The 17,092-nt window shown below is 33.7% G+C and overlaps 2 protein-coding genes across 3 annotated transcripts; one reads left to right on the top strand and one right to left on the bottom strand.

Annotated features, from left to right (window-relative positions):
• Positions 1-798: 798 nt before the first annotated feature.
• LOC122584677 (auxin response factor 18-like) lies at positions 799-4,136 on the top strand. Its single transcript, XM_043756723.1, has 5 exons — positions 799-876; positions 1,647-2,099; positions 2,226-2,856; positions 3,012-3,745; positions 3,845-4,136. The coding sequence occupies exons 1-5, from the start codon at positions 845-847 to the stop codon at positions 3,912-3,914; spliced, it is 1,920 nt and encodes a 639-aa protein (XP_043612658.1). The 5' UTR covers positions 799-844; the 3' UTR covers positions 3,915-4,136.
• Positions 4,137-7,949: 3,813 nt separating this feature from the next.
• Positions 7,950-15,365, bottom strand: LOC122581627 (endoplasmic reticulum metallopeptidase 1). 2 transcript variants are annotated; one of them, XM_043753874.1, is made up of 14 exons: positions 15,154-15,365; positions 14,606-14,937; positions 14,007-14,245; positions 13,743-13,899; positions 13,469-13,546; positions 13,227-13,301; positions 12,955-13,074; positions 12,699-12,863; positions 11,644-12,169; positions 11,397-11,553; positions 10,956-11,065; positions 10,421-10,533; positions 9,697-10,054; positions 7,950-9,376 (listed from the first exon to the last, which is right to left on the bottom strand). In XM_043753874.1, the coding sequence occupies exons 2-14, from the start codon at positions 14,903-14,905 to the stop codon at positions 9,066-9,068; spliced, it is 2,709 nt and encodes a 902-aa protein (XP_043609809.1). In that variant the 5' UTR covers positions 14,906-14,937; positions 15,154-15,365; the 3' UTR covers positions 7,950-9,065. The 2 variants fall into 2 exon arrangements, with proteins under 2 accessions (XP_043609809.1, XP_043609815.1); XM_043753880.1 differs by lacking the exons at positions 13,743-13,899; positions 14,007-14,245; positions 14,606-14,937; positions 15,154-15,365 and having other exon boundaries at positions 12,955-13,082.
• Between the last annotated feature and the right edge of the window lie 1,727 nt (positions 15,366-17,092).

Raw genomic sequence — 17,092 nt, 5'->3', positions numbered from 1 at the left:
AGGATTTTGAACCATAAAAAAAAGACAAAATGATAGAGAATATATATCACATATATATGTTTAGCTAGGGTTTGAAAACTGCCTTTAAAACTGTTTTCATGTATCCTAAATTGTCAAATTCACACCTTGTAGTTTTTGAAATATATTCTCTAGAGTGGATTTGACCCAATCAGGAGCCCTGTCCCTTGGACTCCGCTACCAGCGGCACTGCCCCCGAACCTCTATTACTTAGATGTTTCGCCTCTAAGGTCATTATAAACTCAAATAATCGTGCACTTTGATCCACACTACCAAATTTTTATTGGTTGTCAAGTTAATACAATTACACAAAAATATATAACAATAACATCTTGTCCATTTTACTTAAGTGAAATTCTCTTTAATTTGTTGTTTCCAAAAATGTCACGCCTAGATTAGTGATGTAGGACATGCAATATAAATGCGAAAGTCATGAGTTTAAATACCGTTTCATGTACCTTTAAGGTTTTAATTATAACGTTACGTGATTTACTTTCTCTAATGTTAGCTATCGTTAAAGAAACCCGATAAATAAGTAGTTATCCATTTCTGTAGATGTACAATTATGATGATGTATGTACAAAAGGGACAAACCGGTTAAAAGTATAACATGAGTGGGCTTCTAAAGCCATACCAAAGAGTTAAGGGGTTGTTATTGAAATAAAACGTCCATTAAGATTAGATACTGAAATACTTGAAAAAGAGTTGGGTATTGTAGAATCCCTAACAAACACTGCAAAAATCTCTCTTTTTTCTCTCACCATATATACGCATACATACAATACAATATGTATATATAAATGCATAATATATATCTGTCTATTTTATGCCCCCGTCTGGTCGGCAACGAACCTTCAGGTGAATGACCGTTTCTGTCTCTCTCTCACTCTCTCTTTTTTGTTTTCTGCTTATATTCTTCTTCTTTTTGCTTCTTATTCTCCTGCAACGAACTCCATTCTCTCTCTATCCATATCTATATATATATATATATACATCAAATCTTTATCTAAATTTTATCTATAACCTTTAAATCTCAACTCAACTTGCAGGAACCAAATCTAGCTAATTAATTCCAAGATATATATACTTTCTTCAATGGAACTTCAGTAGTTTTAACTGCTAGTTGCTCTCTCATATCATATATACTACTCTAGGTATGTATGTATATATCTATCTATTGCTTTTTCATTGGTATTTATAAAGAAGCCCACATCAAGTGAATATTAGTATAGCTAGTAGTAGTATTTATTACATTTGATATAATATAAAATCAAGATTTTGTTTTGTAAGCAAAATCTTGATTTTATGTCTTGTAAAGTGATGAACTTTTACATTAAAAGTAATATTACTTTTATATTGTTATATACTTTTAATTGAATGTCTTACACCTTTATGTAGATTGATTGCATCAAAATGCAATGTTGTCTTATTTAGTACAATGGCAAAAATCATATACTATATAAGTATCTTATAGATGATAACAAAAATGAGTTAAGTTGCATACATTTATATAAGAGAATTAAATTTCTTTTTTCTCCATCTTATCTTTCATTTCATGTATTTAATCTAATCTTTTTTTCTTTTTTTTTGATAAATAACTAAGACATTTATGTTGTGGGGTTTTACAGGTTATCTATTATTGCAATGATTAATGTGATGAATTATGTGAAGAAACCAATGAATGAAATGGAAAAAAGTTTGGATTCACAGTTGTGGCATGCTTGTGCTGGTGGTATGGTGCAAATGCCCCCAATCAATTCCAAAATTTTGTACTTCCCTCAAGGCCATGCTGAGCACTCGGGATCCAGAACTGTCAATTTTGGCAGACGGATCCCGCCCTACATTCTGTGTCAGGTATCCGCCATTAAGTTCATGGCGGATACTGACACAGACGAAGTTTATGCTAAGATTGGACTTTGCCCCATAACAAACCAAAACGATTGTGATAATTATGAAAACGAAGATGACGCGTTTCTAGGGTTTGATTATAAGACGAACGAAAACAAAGAGAAACCCTCTTCGTTTGCCAAAACATTGACTCAATCCGACGCCAACAATGGTGGCGGCTTTTCGGTTCCAAGGTATGTCACTAATTAAAGTTTGGTTTATTTTTCTCATAGTAATTACTTTTGTGTTAAAATTACCTTTATTGTTTAATGATATGTAATTAACTTCGACTTTTGTTTTTACTTTTTTTAATGAAAAAGGTACTGCGCGGAAACTATTTTTCCGCGCCTGGACTACGCAGCTGAGCCACCGGTCCAAACTATCCTGGTGAAGGATGTTCATGGCCAAATGTGGAAGTTTCGGCATATATATAGAGGAACTCCAAGAAGACATCTTTTGACCACAGGATGGAGCAACTTTGTGAACCATAAAAAGCTAGTAGCTGGTGATTCCATTGTGTTCTTAAGAGCCGATAATGGCGATCTATGTGTAGGAATTCGGAGAGCCAAAAGAGGAATTGGTGGTGGGTTTCTTGAAGTTCCTAATAATGCTTCATCACTATATGGAACTGGGTTTTCAAGATTTCCCCTAGAGAATGAGAATTCGAAGGGTAAATCGAGTGTAGAGTCTGTGATTGAAGCTGCAAATCGTGCGGCTAATGGGCAGGCGTTTGAGGTTGTTTACTACCCGCGAGCAAGTACTCCGGAATTTTGTGTCAAAGCTTCTACTGTGAAAGCTGCAATGAGAATCCAATGGTGTCCTGGAATGAGGTTTAAGATGGCTTTCGAGACAGAGGATTCGTCGAGAATTAGTTGGTTTATGGGCACGATTTCGTTGGTTCAAGTTGTTGATCAAATCCAATGGCCTAATTCGCCTTGGCGACTTCTTCAGGTATATATATGTATTCTCTATTTCAAATGGTTCTCACATTGAAATTTTTTCTATATATATATTTTATATATTTGTGTAACCTTTTTTTTGAGTTGAAAATGTATATTGAAATTAGTGATCTTGTGTTAACTTTTTTTATGTTTGGTCTAAATTAGGTTGCTTGGGACGAGCCCGAATTGTTACAAAATGTGAAACGGGTCAATCCGTGGTTAGTTGAATTAGTGGCAAGTATGCCCGCGATTCATTTAAGCCCATTTTCACCTCCAAGAAAGAAGCTTCGGTTTCCTCAACAACCCGATTTTCCCCTGCTGCCAAGCATTCAGGGAGCCAGGCATAGTTCACAATTTGGGCTGGACCATCATCTTCATCATCTCCAGTTTAACCAAATGAAACCGTTTTCAAACCGAATAATGAACCATGACTCATTGATGAACCGGTTCCCATTTCAAGAACGCGACGGAAACATTTCTTGCTTGTTAACAATGGGAAACCATAACAACCCAAAGACGCATCCAAAGAAGAAAGAGCAGGAAGAAGAAAAAGATAACAAAAAACCAATGTTTGTTTTGTTCGGTCAACCTATCTTGACCGAACAACAACTATCCGAAAGTGTTTCTGGTGACACGGATGGTTCCGTGGTACTTCAAAATGGTTCGGGCAGAAGTTCCTCTGAGGAAGATGGTCCATGGGTTGAGACGGGCCATTGTAAGATATTTATGGAGTCAGAGGATGTGGGTCGGACCCTTGACCTCTCCGCTTTGGGCTCGTATGAAGAATTGTACATAGAACTTTCAGGCATGTTTGGGTTGGATAAATCAGATGCATTAAGCAACTTGATTTATCAAAACATGGATGGAGCTATAAAACACATTGGAGATGAAACCTTTAGGTATAAATAATTTTTTGTACAACTTAACATTTAGCAAAGTTTGCATCTTATATTATTTTCGTGTACTCGATACTAAACTCCAACTTGTTTTTGTTGCAGTGAGTTCTCGAAGGTGGCACGAAGGTTGACGATTTTGAACGATTCGAGTAGTGGCAACATAGTTTGTTAGCAAACAATCGATATGTTTACAAAAACATGTACAGTCCAAGTTATTAGTTTGTTTAATTTCTTCGTGTTACTTATTACTTTTTTTTTTTTTTTGGGTTATAGGAGTTATGGGGAAATCCCCTTTCTACCTATGTTAAGACATTTTAGCATATAGGAATCATTGTAATGTTTTTGATGTTTTCTTTTCTTGATTCTTAATTAAAGTTGGCTGTTGCTCATTCAACTCTTGTGTAGTACTACCTTGTAACTTTATGTTGCATACCAAGAAATCTTGTGAATGTGATCAAAAAATGAAAAAAATATAGAAAGAGTTTCCTCTGATTGTTGTAATTAAGTTACAAATTATTAACCATTAGGGCTTTGGCAAACAATATTAGGAAATTGGAGATCCATGTTGTTAGATCGAGCTAGCTAGCTAGTGCCAAAAAAAGAGGTATAGAAAATTACAATTCTTTATGTGGCCATGCCGGATTGACGATGTTTGTGTTTGGGAAAACCTTTACTTTGTTTGAATTTAGTTGGCGATTAACTCGATCAGACCTCATGGATTTATTTTATTTGGGAAAGCCACCATTGCCAGATAATAGTTAAAATGGCAGGAGGACACACACAAGTAATTAGTTGCCTAAACGGCTAGACCTTCGATAGTTATTTGAGAAGGCCGGAGAGTTGTTTCACTCACTTTTATGCAGAATATCTTATGACAAACTTTGAAAGTTTGTGATAAATGAAGGTGATTAGTAACTAAATATATCACACTTCATTTTATCAGCTTTCGTTAAGGTACCTATAATAAAATTCTAGAATAGGCTTTTAGTATGAAAAGATACATACTTTTGACGCACGTAAAGTGAGGATTGAGACTTCATTCAACATATTTTTATTTTTATTACTAGTACAATGTTTATGTTTATATATATATGGAAAAAAAACTTGTATGTACTAACAACTAATTAGAGGTTGACATATATACATTCACTGTTCGAAAGATATATACTACAATTCTACAAGTACATTTTGCAGCATAAAGTTAGGATCTAATTAATTAATCATCATCATGTTGTTTCACACAATATATATCTCCAAATTCATCATAATCTTTCAAATGATGTCGATATCTTTAACATTTGGGAAGCATATACTGATATACATTATCATGATCGACTCTATCTGTTTCCTAGGACAAAGGGTAATTAAGCTGAGCGGCTGGTATCCCGACCACTTTTTTGGTAATTAAACCAGACTATTTGCAGCGATTATCGCTGCATATAGTGGTGTTTTTGTCTATATCCAACTATTTGCAGCGATTACTGACAGGGGGTCCGCTATTTTTTTTGTCAGATTTGCCATTATAGACAGGAGGCTCGCACTATTTGTAATGACTATCGCTGTAAATAGTATATGTGGTCTAGATACCAAAAAAACTTGGTTGGGATATGAATCCCTTTAAGCTCTATGCATTAAGCTAATTAATATGGATTAATGACGATATAAATAAAGTTTTATATAGTAAAAATCAAGTGAATATAAAATGGAAGTCCCACAGACAACATTAATCCCAAAGTATAGTGGGATTAGGAACAGACAGCTTGCTCACGTGCGGCTTGGTTGGTTTACGTCTGTTTTCAATTCATGTTGTCACATTATCTACCCTCCATTTTTTTCTTACTTTTAACTTTGAAAGATTAAACGAGATATATCACTCGGGCGTTGCTCTGAAAGACATTACGTTTATGTATATTGTAGTATGTAAAATTAATAGAGTATTTCAGACGTTTATTATGTGCGATTATATGTAAGATTTATAACGTATTTTTAGGATTATTTACAAAAATGCGACTGATTTGTCACTGAATTGTAGTTGTCATACAATATAAAAGTAGAAAAACTCAAACATACTATAATTAGACCTTGTTAAGTTATAAGTAATGTTTGATGCTAGTTACAAAGTTGTAGAGAAAATGTCTAGTTAGAGAAAAAGACCCAACTCCTTGTTAGATAAAAATGATATAATTTGCATCAGTCTTTGTAATTACCGTTAAACACTCGAGCAGAATTTAATGATCGTTAATTGATGAGGATCTTTATTGTAAGAGTATTAAAGTATATGAGCATAAGTAGTAAAAGGAGGAAAAGAACTGAAAGAAATGACACAAAAACCATTCATTCATTTTAGGATAGTTATATTTATGGAAAATAATTTATCTTTTAAATAAATAGCTTAATGTCATCCTAATTATAAGATGATGACATGTGAAAAATCCATGGACAAATTTAGGAAAGAGAATTAGTGGATACCACTTATTACGTTCTTATAGTTTTAAGAATATTTTTAGTCTAATTTTTAGGAGGATTTATCATTTTCCATTTATATATACATAATTATTCATAATATTAGACTATAAAATATATTACACTTAACTTCAAGCAGTTAATACATATGTCTCAATTTTGTCAGTAGATCAATTGTCATCAATTACTCGTCGTAAAAATAATAATAATTTGTGGCCAATGTGAAAGGCTTTTGACTTGAGTTAGTCCTTGAAAAATGGAAAGTGATATATGTACCATTTCTTTTGATGATTGTATCACACCTATGCATACAGTAAGTTGTATAACTTGTACATTGTGATACATTTATAAAAAATGGTGATACGAATATCATTTTCTTTGAAAAATAGCTTAGAATTTTTTGTGGATTTTAATCTGAATAATATCATAAACTTTCCTTTTTGTGAGGTAAAATAAATATAAATATGAAATAGATCCCTCCGTATTAAGCTTGATAAGTGGTTTATTATATTAAAAATATCACAAAGTAAAAACCAATAGTCTGATTTTGTTTTTTATATGGGATTTTTATGTCTTAATTTTTTGTAATTGACCACAACTTTTTTATTCCAACTTATTTTACAATATTTGCAGTTAAAGCTTCATATAGGTTGTAGATTGTGTAAAATTTGTATATCTAGAATTGTACGAGTAATTTGCAAATTTTTTGTATGAAGTAAAATACATTATAAATATAAAGTATGAATAGCATATATAAATGTGAATTGAATAAGAAGCCATGTTTAGGTGCGTAACAAGAGTTGCGCCGTTTCGATGGTTGGGACGACTTATCAATCCCATGCACACACACACTCACACCATTTAATGCCCATTCAATTATGGAAAATTGTCTCCCACACACCCATTTTAAATATTTATTTATTATACTTAAACTTTGTGAAAACCAAATTGTACAACTGTTTATCCTCAAATTCACCCCCAACAATATGGTTTTTCTTTTTCGATTTTAGAGACAAAAAGGTTGTTTTTCGTTTTTTTAAACAATTTTTTTGAAAAATAGCTCAATCGTGTACACATGTTTATTTAGTTGTAGTCGTATAATAAAGGTTAAAAGACTAATTATAATAGAAGCTACAAATAAACTATTAAACTGTTAATAAACTTAATTTCTGGATTAGAAAAATGAAACAATTAAAGTTAATATTTAAAGTTTTACTTTAAAAAAAAATGAGTTACGAGTAATATTTAAAGAGAATAGAAGAATCTTTAAAAGTTTATGACAAATAAGAAAGGCTCGAGATCCCATATAAGAAATTTGGTAAAGAGTCAAAAAGTCAAACATGAAAGTTGTCTAAGCATATTTTTCCTAATTTTTGGTTGTTTTGTACGAGTATCTTTTTCATGACTCCAATAATGTCAACTTTAGTTGCACAAATTTGGATTGCAACACATAAAGTGAAAGACATAATGCAAACATAAGATAACACATGACGTCTTATTATAAAGAGGAAAATGGTACTGTAAATAGCAACCTTATTTTTTTCAAGGCTGCTATTTTTTAATTTTTTAGAAAAAATAAATCCTTCTAAGCATAATAATCTATGTATAGTTTACAACTGTTTAACTAGCCGGTTTAACCCATTAACTAGAAACACATAAATACTATCCATGTTCATGAAAACATTATGTATGATATAACATATAAAATATAAATTGTCAAAAAAAAAAAAAAAAATGGAATAACTTTTTAAAATATGTCATTTTGCTAAATTGTTAAAAATTATGTGCATATATGACTGTGTGGGACTGTGGGTCGTTGGTTATTCACGAATCCACACTTGAGGAGTAAACTCAGAACCTCAAATTTATCTATGTAAATGTGCAAATATAGTCTCAAACTAAACTGACCCAGATTATGGACTCAAAATCGTAGACCGAATCTCAGAAATGTACTGACGACTTAGGTTGGTGAAATTTGAAGTACTTCGTCTATCGACAGGTAGCCCAAGGTGGTCTCACCCATTGTCACAGCATACGCCTATTGTAGCAGGTCTTGGCTCGTTCTAATTGCTTCAACAATTGCATTTCAGATACACCTTAAAATAAACAAAAAGTAGCTAGTGGTCAATCTGATTTTTCTAATCATACACGAATAACAGGACCAAAGCCGAACGTGTTAGAATTAAATTGGCCATTCTATTCGGGTTTGTGTTTTATTCGATTAACCACAACCTAAAATTTTTATTTGTTGAACTACTATATTCTTTTTGAGGCCTCGCATAAAGAATTATACCCAATAACCCATTTATTTGTATAAATGTGATACCTGACCCGAACCCAAATAAATCCGTTTAATCTAAAACACAAATAACCCGAACCATCAACAACCTTTAAAAGGATGACATTTGGACTTTTGCCTATGGGTCTATCGGATTGATCATGACACAGACTCCAGAACTTGGCCTCTGGGCTATGAGCCTCAAAATTCAGATAAAACTGGGACTTCTGACACAAACAGAAGTCTTCCCAGTAGGTGCAGACAGAAAGCAAGTGAAAAAACAGCCAGAACTACATATCAATCTAAACATATGATTGGCACAACTCAGATCATGAATGAGAAACGGATAAACTTCAATATCTCATAAAAATCATAAATTCTCATCATACAAGAATACCACAAAATCACATGTTGGCCAACTAGACATACTTTTTTTAAGTTCAACAAGAAATATATTTAGTTCTAACCATGCTTATTACCTATCACTTCGTAAACTAATATCCAATACAAAAAATATCTAAAAATATAATCAAGTTTCGGCACATATTGGAAGAGGTTGTATAATCTATAAGTGTCATAAGATCAAAACGGAACTCGTAAATTATTTAAAAAAGCTAAGGTATGGGGAGATGTAGACTTCCCAAATAATGAGCACCAAGAAGGAAGCTTTTCAAGAATCCTTTTAACTTTTGGAGTCAACTGGTCAACATCTGTTCTTAGTTTCAACAGGATTTCGCCGTCAACAATTGTTACTTGAGTCTGGTTATTGTCCCAGTAAAGGGTCAGATCAAACCTTTTCGGAGCATTCTTCCCTCCAGAAAACTGAATTATATGCCATCCATCTGAAGCACTTTTAGCGCCAATTTGAATCAGTTCCTCACCATTTTCAACATCTGAAAGAAGAATATCAATGAACTACAATGGTCCCGCTATCAAGCTACAACCAATAAGAAAATTCGGGAAAATCCAAAAATATCGATCCATTTATGAAATAATTGTATTCAACAAAAAATTACATTACTACTGAAATAAATGCACTTTTTTTGTAACTATATTTGATATATTGATTATTTACAAAGAATTTCTTATGGAAAAAGTGGCTCAGGATCACCCTGTCATTTTGACCGGTACAAAAGTCACTTGTTTTTAACTTGAAACCACCCTGTCCAACCTATCCATTTTACAAACTCTAAGCCTGAAGTGAAGATAGTACCTTTGAGTCTGAAATCTTCTATTTTGTTAGTATTGATCGCAAGAGACCAGCGAGTTGACGCTTTAGTATCCAATGTAACCTGTGTAACTCGCTCACCTGTTCTTAAATCTCTCTCCACATTGAGAGTTGGGATATCCGATTTGCTCCATCCAATTACCGAATCGTCCTTAGTCCAACAACTGTATGTAGTAGTGAAAGTGACGAAGTCAGCAACATTTTCTCTTCCACATTCAAACCCTTCTCCAATATGTTGAATCTCCTTGGTTAATTTTCCAGGGGTAGTTGAAAAGAAAGAAATATAAGAACTCGGTTCTTTGTATTCCCCATTTCTTCCTGATGCGTCCACAACATGAACAATCTGAAAATCATCATTGATATACATAGATACATCAAATCACTGGTTCCAGGCATAAGTGTGCATTTTGATCAGAGATGACTAGATGGCTAGGTTAGGTGGGTCGGGTAACAGGTTTAAAAGACTCAGTGTTTGGACAATCCGAAATAGGCCGCCTCAGTTACAAAATTATAACAATTATAAACAAAACTTTGAAAAAATCTAGTTATTCAATTCTTTTCAATTTTTGCAAATATTAATTTATATTTTTGGGTCCATTCTTATCATACAAGTACAATATGACCAATGCAACATTATTACTCCAAACAGTATATCAGTAAGACCAACAAAGTGAACAATGGAAAATCAACAAAACAAAAGCTACTTTACATTTACGGCTCTGGAAATATCTTCAGTGAACGGTGGGATGATTCCTGATATAACCACCGATAGTGAAAGGCCAAACACAATTAAGCTTGCCATTGCAATTAGTTTTTTGGCACCTATAAATGAAGAAAAAGTAAATCAATACGCAACAAGACATGAATAGTAATAGAAAAATAAATAAAACGGGGCTATTAAAATGAAAGATTTTTACTATATATGCCGAAACTGATCTATGGTTGTACTTAAAAGAACAAAACAGAATTTTTTTCACTAATAAAACTGGGCAGCATTTTAAGTTTGATACTCAAAACTGATCTTATGAATTAAGAAGTTAATAACTGTGTTGAATAAGAGACTAGGTATAACAGCCTAATGATGTTAACTTTCTAATAAAATAACCCACGCCAATTTCAGCTGTAAAAGAAGAAACTTTCAAAAGTCAAATATGGATCTTTATTTAAACGGTGAAGGCAAATTTAGATATTTTTAACATGTTCGTCCAAATAAACAGATATCAATTATATTAATAGAAGAAAACCTGATATGTGGATGTATGAAAGAAGATACACCATAGTCAGGCATATGACAGCTGATATGTACACAGCAACTATTAGACTACCCAGCCACTCGGGGGTACCTCCAGGGTTCCTGCATCAATATAAAACTAAATATAAAAAAAGAAAAATAAGTTTTATAGCTATTGATTGTAACTATTATTATATCATTTACACTGCATGCAAGTGTATTAATCACAGCACATATATATAACACATCATGGGTTAGCAGAAGGAAACATAAAGGAAAAGGTACATAATTAATTTTCGGATCAAACATTCCACCATTAATAGATAGAATCATAGAATTTTATGTTTGATTACTTATAAGGTTAGATACCAGCATACTCCTTTTGATAGGATTGGTTATTAAGGTTAGCCCGGTTATGAAAGTTCGTATCAAGATTTAACACGCCTTGTAATACCTGTCAAAGCGAACAGCCATACCAACAACTGTTCCTGCTAATCGAATGAACATGCCACCAGAGATTAGGAATGGTATAAATAGTCCCAGCAATAATGTTATTGTTTTGAGAGCCTTCGGTGCCCGGGCTGAGGATAAAGTTGCTTCTAGCAATCCATCTAGAAAATCAAGGACTTATATCAGTCAGACTCTAACTTTGACCAGCAATTACATCTTATTTCCGGGGGAAGGAAAAATAAAGAACTTACAAGCAAATGCTGGTGAGATGAGCCACACAAGGGCTATATAGGAAGATCCAACTTTGAAATAATTTCCCACAATGAGAAGAAAAAGCCATTGCAATAATCCACTTTTATAAAGAGATCTTTCAGCTTCCAGTTTGGCCCAGTTGGCTTTAACCACTGGGGACAAGGTCTCCATTCTTTTGGAAAATACACGTGAAATATATCTTTTTAGTATAAGATAACTGATATGTTGACCAGTCAAAGCCCCAAGGAAAGCAGGGGAAGCAAATAAACCTCCAACAAGCCAAGGGTTTGAAATAAAGGGTACTGGTGATGAAGATACAAGTGGTAGAATGAAGGCAACACCAATGGAGAAACTTAACGAAAATATCCACATTAATAAGATGCCTAAAACTGATAAGGCTAAAGAGGAAGTGGCAGGTGAACCACCCATCACAACTGATGTAGCCCATATCATAATGGATTGCATTATCACCGAATTGTAGAGCATGTTGGCAAAACGTTGGCGAAATACAACCATGTATGTTCCCTGAATTGTCACATCAAATTATTATTTTAAAATACTGCTAATCGTGCATATTTAAACTGATGGTCCCATGTTCCATGAATATGGGATATTCAACAACTTATATAAATCACAATCATGCTTTTGAAATTTATACAAATTCATATAATAATACTTTTAACTGATGGTCCACTTGATGGCATATCGAACAAAGAGAGCTCGCTTAGGTCTGATTTCTGTTTTGGGTTACACTTTATTTGCACTAATGAAAAACTCACTTCTAAAAAGTTTTCATCTAGGCTAATCATCTAAGTTAACTGGTGCCATGTCATGGTCAAAATTATTGACATGTCTGCCGTTATGTCAACATATTGACCAGGTAAGCCGGGTGAAAGTGGGTTACCCAATAAAATATCAGACGACAGTTGGCTACCTTTTAATGAAATTGATTTCAAAAGCAGAGTGTCCCTCTCATTGAGTGCTAATAAATCATTCCTTGTAATCAGGAAAACAAAAGCATACATCGTTTAAGAGTATAGAATGGTAATCATACCAAAATGTCAAAATATATGGCAGCATCACCGTCACTTTTCTCATTAACTGCCATTGCTTTGCCATTAGATAGCTGAGACGACGCAGCAGTATGAAGCAGAAAAGCAAGCATATTTTCCCCAAGATGCTGAAGGGAACCCGGTTTCAAAAGCTTCAACTTGTCATTCTGGAAGAGAACAAATGATCACTTTTAACTTATATGTATGCAAGAATTCACTTATAATAGTAAAAATGATCCTAAAAAACTTAAATAACACCTTCGTGTGATATACAGCAGTATTATCAGCATAAGCAAAATCAAGCCCAGAAAGACCAGCAACCTCTCTGTACACTTGAAAATCAGTAGCAGATTTAACGAGACCTGAAGTAAAAAGATCCTGCAGCACTAAAGAAAAATAAAACTTAAAAATCTTGATATATTTGAAAAAATAGAAAGTGAATTGAGATTGATGACAAACATGATCTGTTTCCATTGTTTTTTCCATGAAAAGATCTAATATATACAGGAAAAAAGCAAGAGACTACACACCTGAGCAAGAATTTGGCCAGATGGGTATTTGGCTACCAATGCAAAGTTCTCGATAGCCCATGGATGAGGACCGGCCTGTCAAAATGAACAACATATTAAGGGAAGTACCAAGGTTGGCCAGCCATAACCTACAAAATTACATGTCCTAAGGGTGTTTCCTTTTCCAGTTTAATGGGATTAAAGATGTCTTAGCCTCATAGCTCTGGTATAGATATTATTGCACTTTCTTGATGGTTGATTACCTGGAATATAGCAGATGGTCCTCCAATGCCCATGGCCTCCAAGTCAATGGCCATACGTATGGTACTGCTCCATGGATGCTGTAACATACTTTAGGTTACCGCTCCAAAAGACCAATTGATAAAGAATAATGAAATTACAATCACATATTACATACAAGAAATATTTGCTCTTTGCCGTTCTAAAAATAAAAATAAAAATATTTGCTCTTTGGTACAACATCCATTAACTATAAAAATATAAGCAATGCACGCTAACATAAGCAAAAATTCATACCTGAGTTATGAAACTATGGGCACCATTTAATCCCTCTTCCTCCCCGGTATTAAATAAGAAGATAACAGAATTTTTGAAACCATGAGCCCAATGAGAGATTCCTCGAGCAAGCTCTAGCATAACAGCTACACAAGAACTGCAGTCACCAGCTCCTTCCCTTCATGAACATAAAGATTCAAATTCATTATCAAAGTAAGTAAAAAAACAGAGATGGAATACAGAGAAACAAATAAAGGTGACCAATGGGCATTGGAAGAAAATTACGCTGAGAAGACGGTATCTATGTGAGAAGAGACCAATATAGCACTATCTTCTGCTTCAGAATTGTATTTTGGAGAGATTTTTAAAACAACATGTTTTAGATCTGAATAAACAAGCGTTTTCCCTTTAAAAAGTCCACTGACCAGGATATTAGCACCAGAACTTGCATGGAAAAGGTCAACTTCAACATCAACTTCCCAGTGAGCTGTCTTCTTTATTTCCTCGGCCACTTCTAAAACATACTGCAAAAACAAGCAGATCAACTATGAGGTTCGACCATTTGACCTATGATATCTCAAGAATATTAGGCATTATATGTTTAGTCAGTTTTTGCCTACAATGTAGTTAACAATGAATTAAAGCCCGTGTAAATTGATTGTTTGGTTTTAAGTTGCCTAGCGTTGTGCCCTTTCCTATGTTTTTTTATAATTGCCAGCAGCTAATTAAGGTTTTATATACTAATTGTATATACCTACATTCATGATCTTTCAATGTTACTAAACAAACTAGCGGATCGCCTGATCATCAAATTAAATGGGTAAATACTAAACATACGATACGTTGACAGGTGACAAACATAACTTATTAAAAACAGACGATACCTGCAGACCAAGCTCCAGTGCATCAGAACCAACAGGATGAGGACCCAACTGAGTCAACTCAACCACATGCTTCATCGCCTGAACCTCCGAAAAACCTCTTTTCCCAACCTGCTCAGCACTAAGAGGCTCTGGCAAACTCTCAAACTGATAATGATGAACTGCCCATATTCCTTGTATGATAAATATGAACATAGCCAGAATGGCATAACCTGATCTCTTTGCAGTCACTACATTCTTAACTTTCGTCTCATCTCCGATTTCCTTATCGACACCCGGAATCTTTTTCGACCTATTCCTCATTCTATATCTCACTTTGACAGTTAATCAAACACCTGATAGGCAACCATAAAAAAACACCACTCCTATATACATCAAAAACCATAAAGCAACAATCTTTTTACTATTAACAGTCAAGAATTCATCATAATGTGTGTTTCCAATGATACCCACAAAATTATTCAAGATTATTAACAATTTACAATATGATCTTTCTATATATAACAGATAATTGCTTGCTTATATAAAATTAATGGTGTTTAAGAACAAACCTTATTATTGGGTCCCTAAAGATTTGTAGAAGAACTGGTCATAGAAGATTGGAGAGGAAAATGGGATTAGAGATTTTGGTGAAATACAGCATATATATAAATATATAGATATAGGTTGTATATGCATACAAACATATATGGTTTTCTTTCTTGTGGTGAAGTATTTTGACCTTTAGTTGGAGTGTGTGTTTAGTTGCAAAGTGACGCAATGGGATTGGATGAGTGTTTCCTTATCTTTTGATTAATTACCCTCAACCCCCCGCAACTATCAACTCTCACTTATTGATGATGACGATGATAACGACTGCAATGTGTTTTATTGTTCGGGAGCCTTACCGGGTTTAGGTGATTTAGGCCGGTTGGCCTAACTATCGTTATCAATAAAGTTTTATTCAAGATTATGGTTATAACTCATAAGAATAGCTTAATGGTATCTTAATAGTAGGATAAAACCTAGAGATTATTTTTTTTTAGTATCTTCCTGAATTATTGTATGGACATTATTACTTAGTAATAATATGATCGAATGGTTCTATTAATGGCACAATATACTTCAATGGTTCATTAATGATCTCAATTTATCATTACAAATATAATATTTGGTTATAAGATTGAAAAGAGTTATGTTATCATTAATTTATGAAAAACAAACAACCTCCCTATCAAAACGTAATATTCTTAGTTGACCACTAATGTTAAATGAATTGTTTTTAAAACAAACAAGTATTTCTACCTGGACGTTGCCCCGAGAGAAAACAAAACTCCCATGGCAAAAGTTAAAAAGCATTAAGCCAAAAAACAAATTTTCGCCGCAAAAGTTATGAAAATAAAAGTCATTGTCAAAAGTAAAAAAAATATGAAACTTTGATAATTAAATTTAGAATCAAAAGTTTTGTGGTTAAAACTTAAAAAGCAAATCAAAGAAATCATACTGAGGAGACTTAAAAAAAAAACTTATGTGAAAAAAAGTACAAAAGTTAAGAAATTTAAACTTGTTTGTCTGGCAAAAGTTTAAAAAACAAAAGTTACGTGACAAAAAATAAAAAGGGAAATGTAAAAAAAAAAAAGTTTTTGTGACGAAAGTTTAAAAGTAAACGTTATGTAGTAAAAATAAGAAAGAAATAACTTTTGATGAGAAAAGCATAGAAACGAAAAGTTATGTAGCAAAAAAGTAACTAAAGCAAAAATTTGGTGGCAAAAGTTAAAAAACTTAAAATTAAAAACAAACTCCGTTAAATACCCTTTTGTAACTACAGTTAGTTAGCGAAGTAACACTTAACGGTCATTAAAACCGTTAATTATTTTGTTGTGCAATAACAACTTGTACTTCATGCATGAGGGGGTGTATTTTTAGTTACAGTAACACCCCTGACATACCAAAGTTAGTTTTTAGTATTTATATAATGTATTTTTGATCTTTGTGGTATGACACTAGTTGAAAGTTTGATACAAACATGTGAAAGTTGGTGTTCCTTGTCCCTGACGAGTTGCATCCTTGGTCCAATAGTAACAATACGTTGCAGTTAATGTCTGCCCATATATAGGGTGAGGATCTTGGAAGAAGGGGTGTTAAAGAGAGAAGGGAGAGAAGGTCCTATTGACCAATCAGAACGCAACATGTGTCTAAATTAAAAAAAAAAGCGCGGTGGCAATTTCGTAAATAATTTAAAGTTTTGTGAAGCTTGGTCAGCTTCAACTCTCAATGGGTTGGGTCAGTTTGGGTTGAGTCAGCCTGAATTGGATCAGCTTAGTTTGGGTTAGCTTGATCAGGTTGGGTCAGCTTATGGTCTGGGTGAGTTTGGGTCAGCTTGGGGTCTGGTGAGGTTAGGTCAGCTTGGGGTTGGGTCTGGGTCAGTTTGGGTCAGCTTGGGGTCAGGTCAGGTCAGGTTAGGTCAGCTTGGGGTTGGGTCAGTTTGGGGTCTGGGTCAGGGTTGGGTCA

Source organism: Erigeron canadensis, chromosome 1, assembly GCF_010389155.1.
Source record: "Erigeron canadensis isolate Cc75 chromosome 1, C_canadensis_v1, whole genome shotgun sequence".
NCBI classification, from domain to species: Eukaryota; Viridiplantae; Streptophyta; class Magnoliopsida; order Asterales; family Asteraceae; genus Erigeron; species Erigeron canadensis.
The sequence above is the reverse complement of the archived record's forward strand: the minus strand, read 5'-3'. Positions and strand labels throughout refer to the sequence as shown.

Excerpts from the sequence above, each read along its gene's own strand:
- LOC122584677 (XM_043756723.1), top strand. The coding sequence starts at position 845 with ATGCCCCCGTCTGGTCGGCAACGAACCTTCAG. Across the intron at positions 877-1,646 it reads GGTCGGCAACGAACCTTCAG|GTTATCTATTATTGCAATGA; the intron begins GTGAATGACCGT and ends GGGGTTTTACAG. Across the intron at positions 2,857-3,011 it reads CGCCTTGGCGACTTCTTCAG|GTTGCTTGGGACGAGCCCGA; the intron begins GTATATATATGT and ends GGTCTAAATTAG.
- LOC122581627 (XM_043753874.1), bottom strand. The coding sequence starts at position 14,905 with ATGAGGAATAGGTCGAAAAAGATTCCGGGTGTCGATAAGGAAATCGGA. Across the intron at positions 12,864-12,954 it reads CTGCTGTATATCACACGAAG|AATGACAAGTTGAAGCTTTT; the intron begins GTGTTATTTAAG and ends GTTCTCTTCCAG. Across the intron at positions 11,066-11,396 it reads ATGGCTGTTCGCTTTGACAG|GAACCCTGGAGGTACCCCCG; the intron begins GTATTACAAGGC and ends ATATTGATGCAG.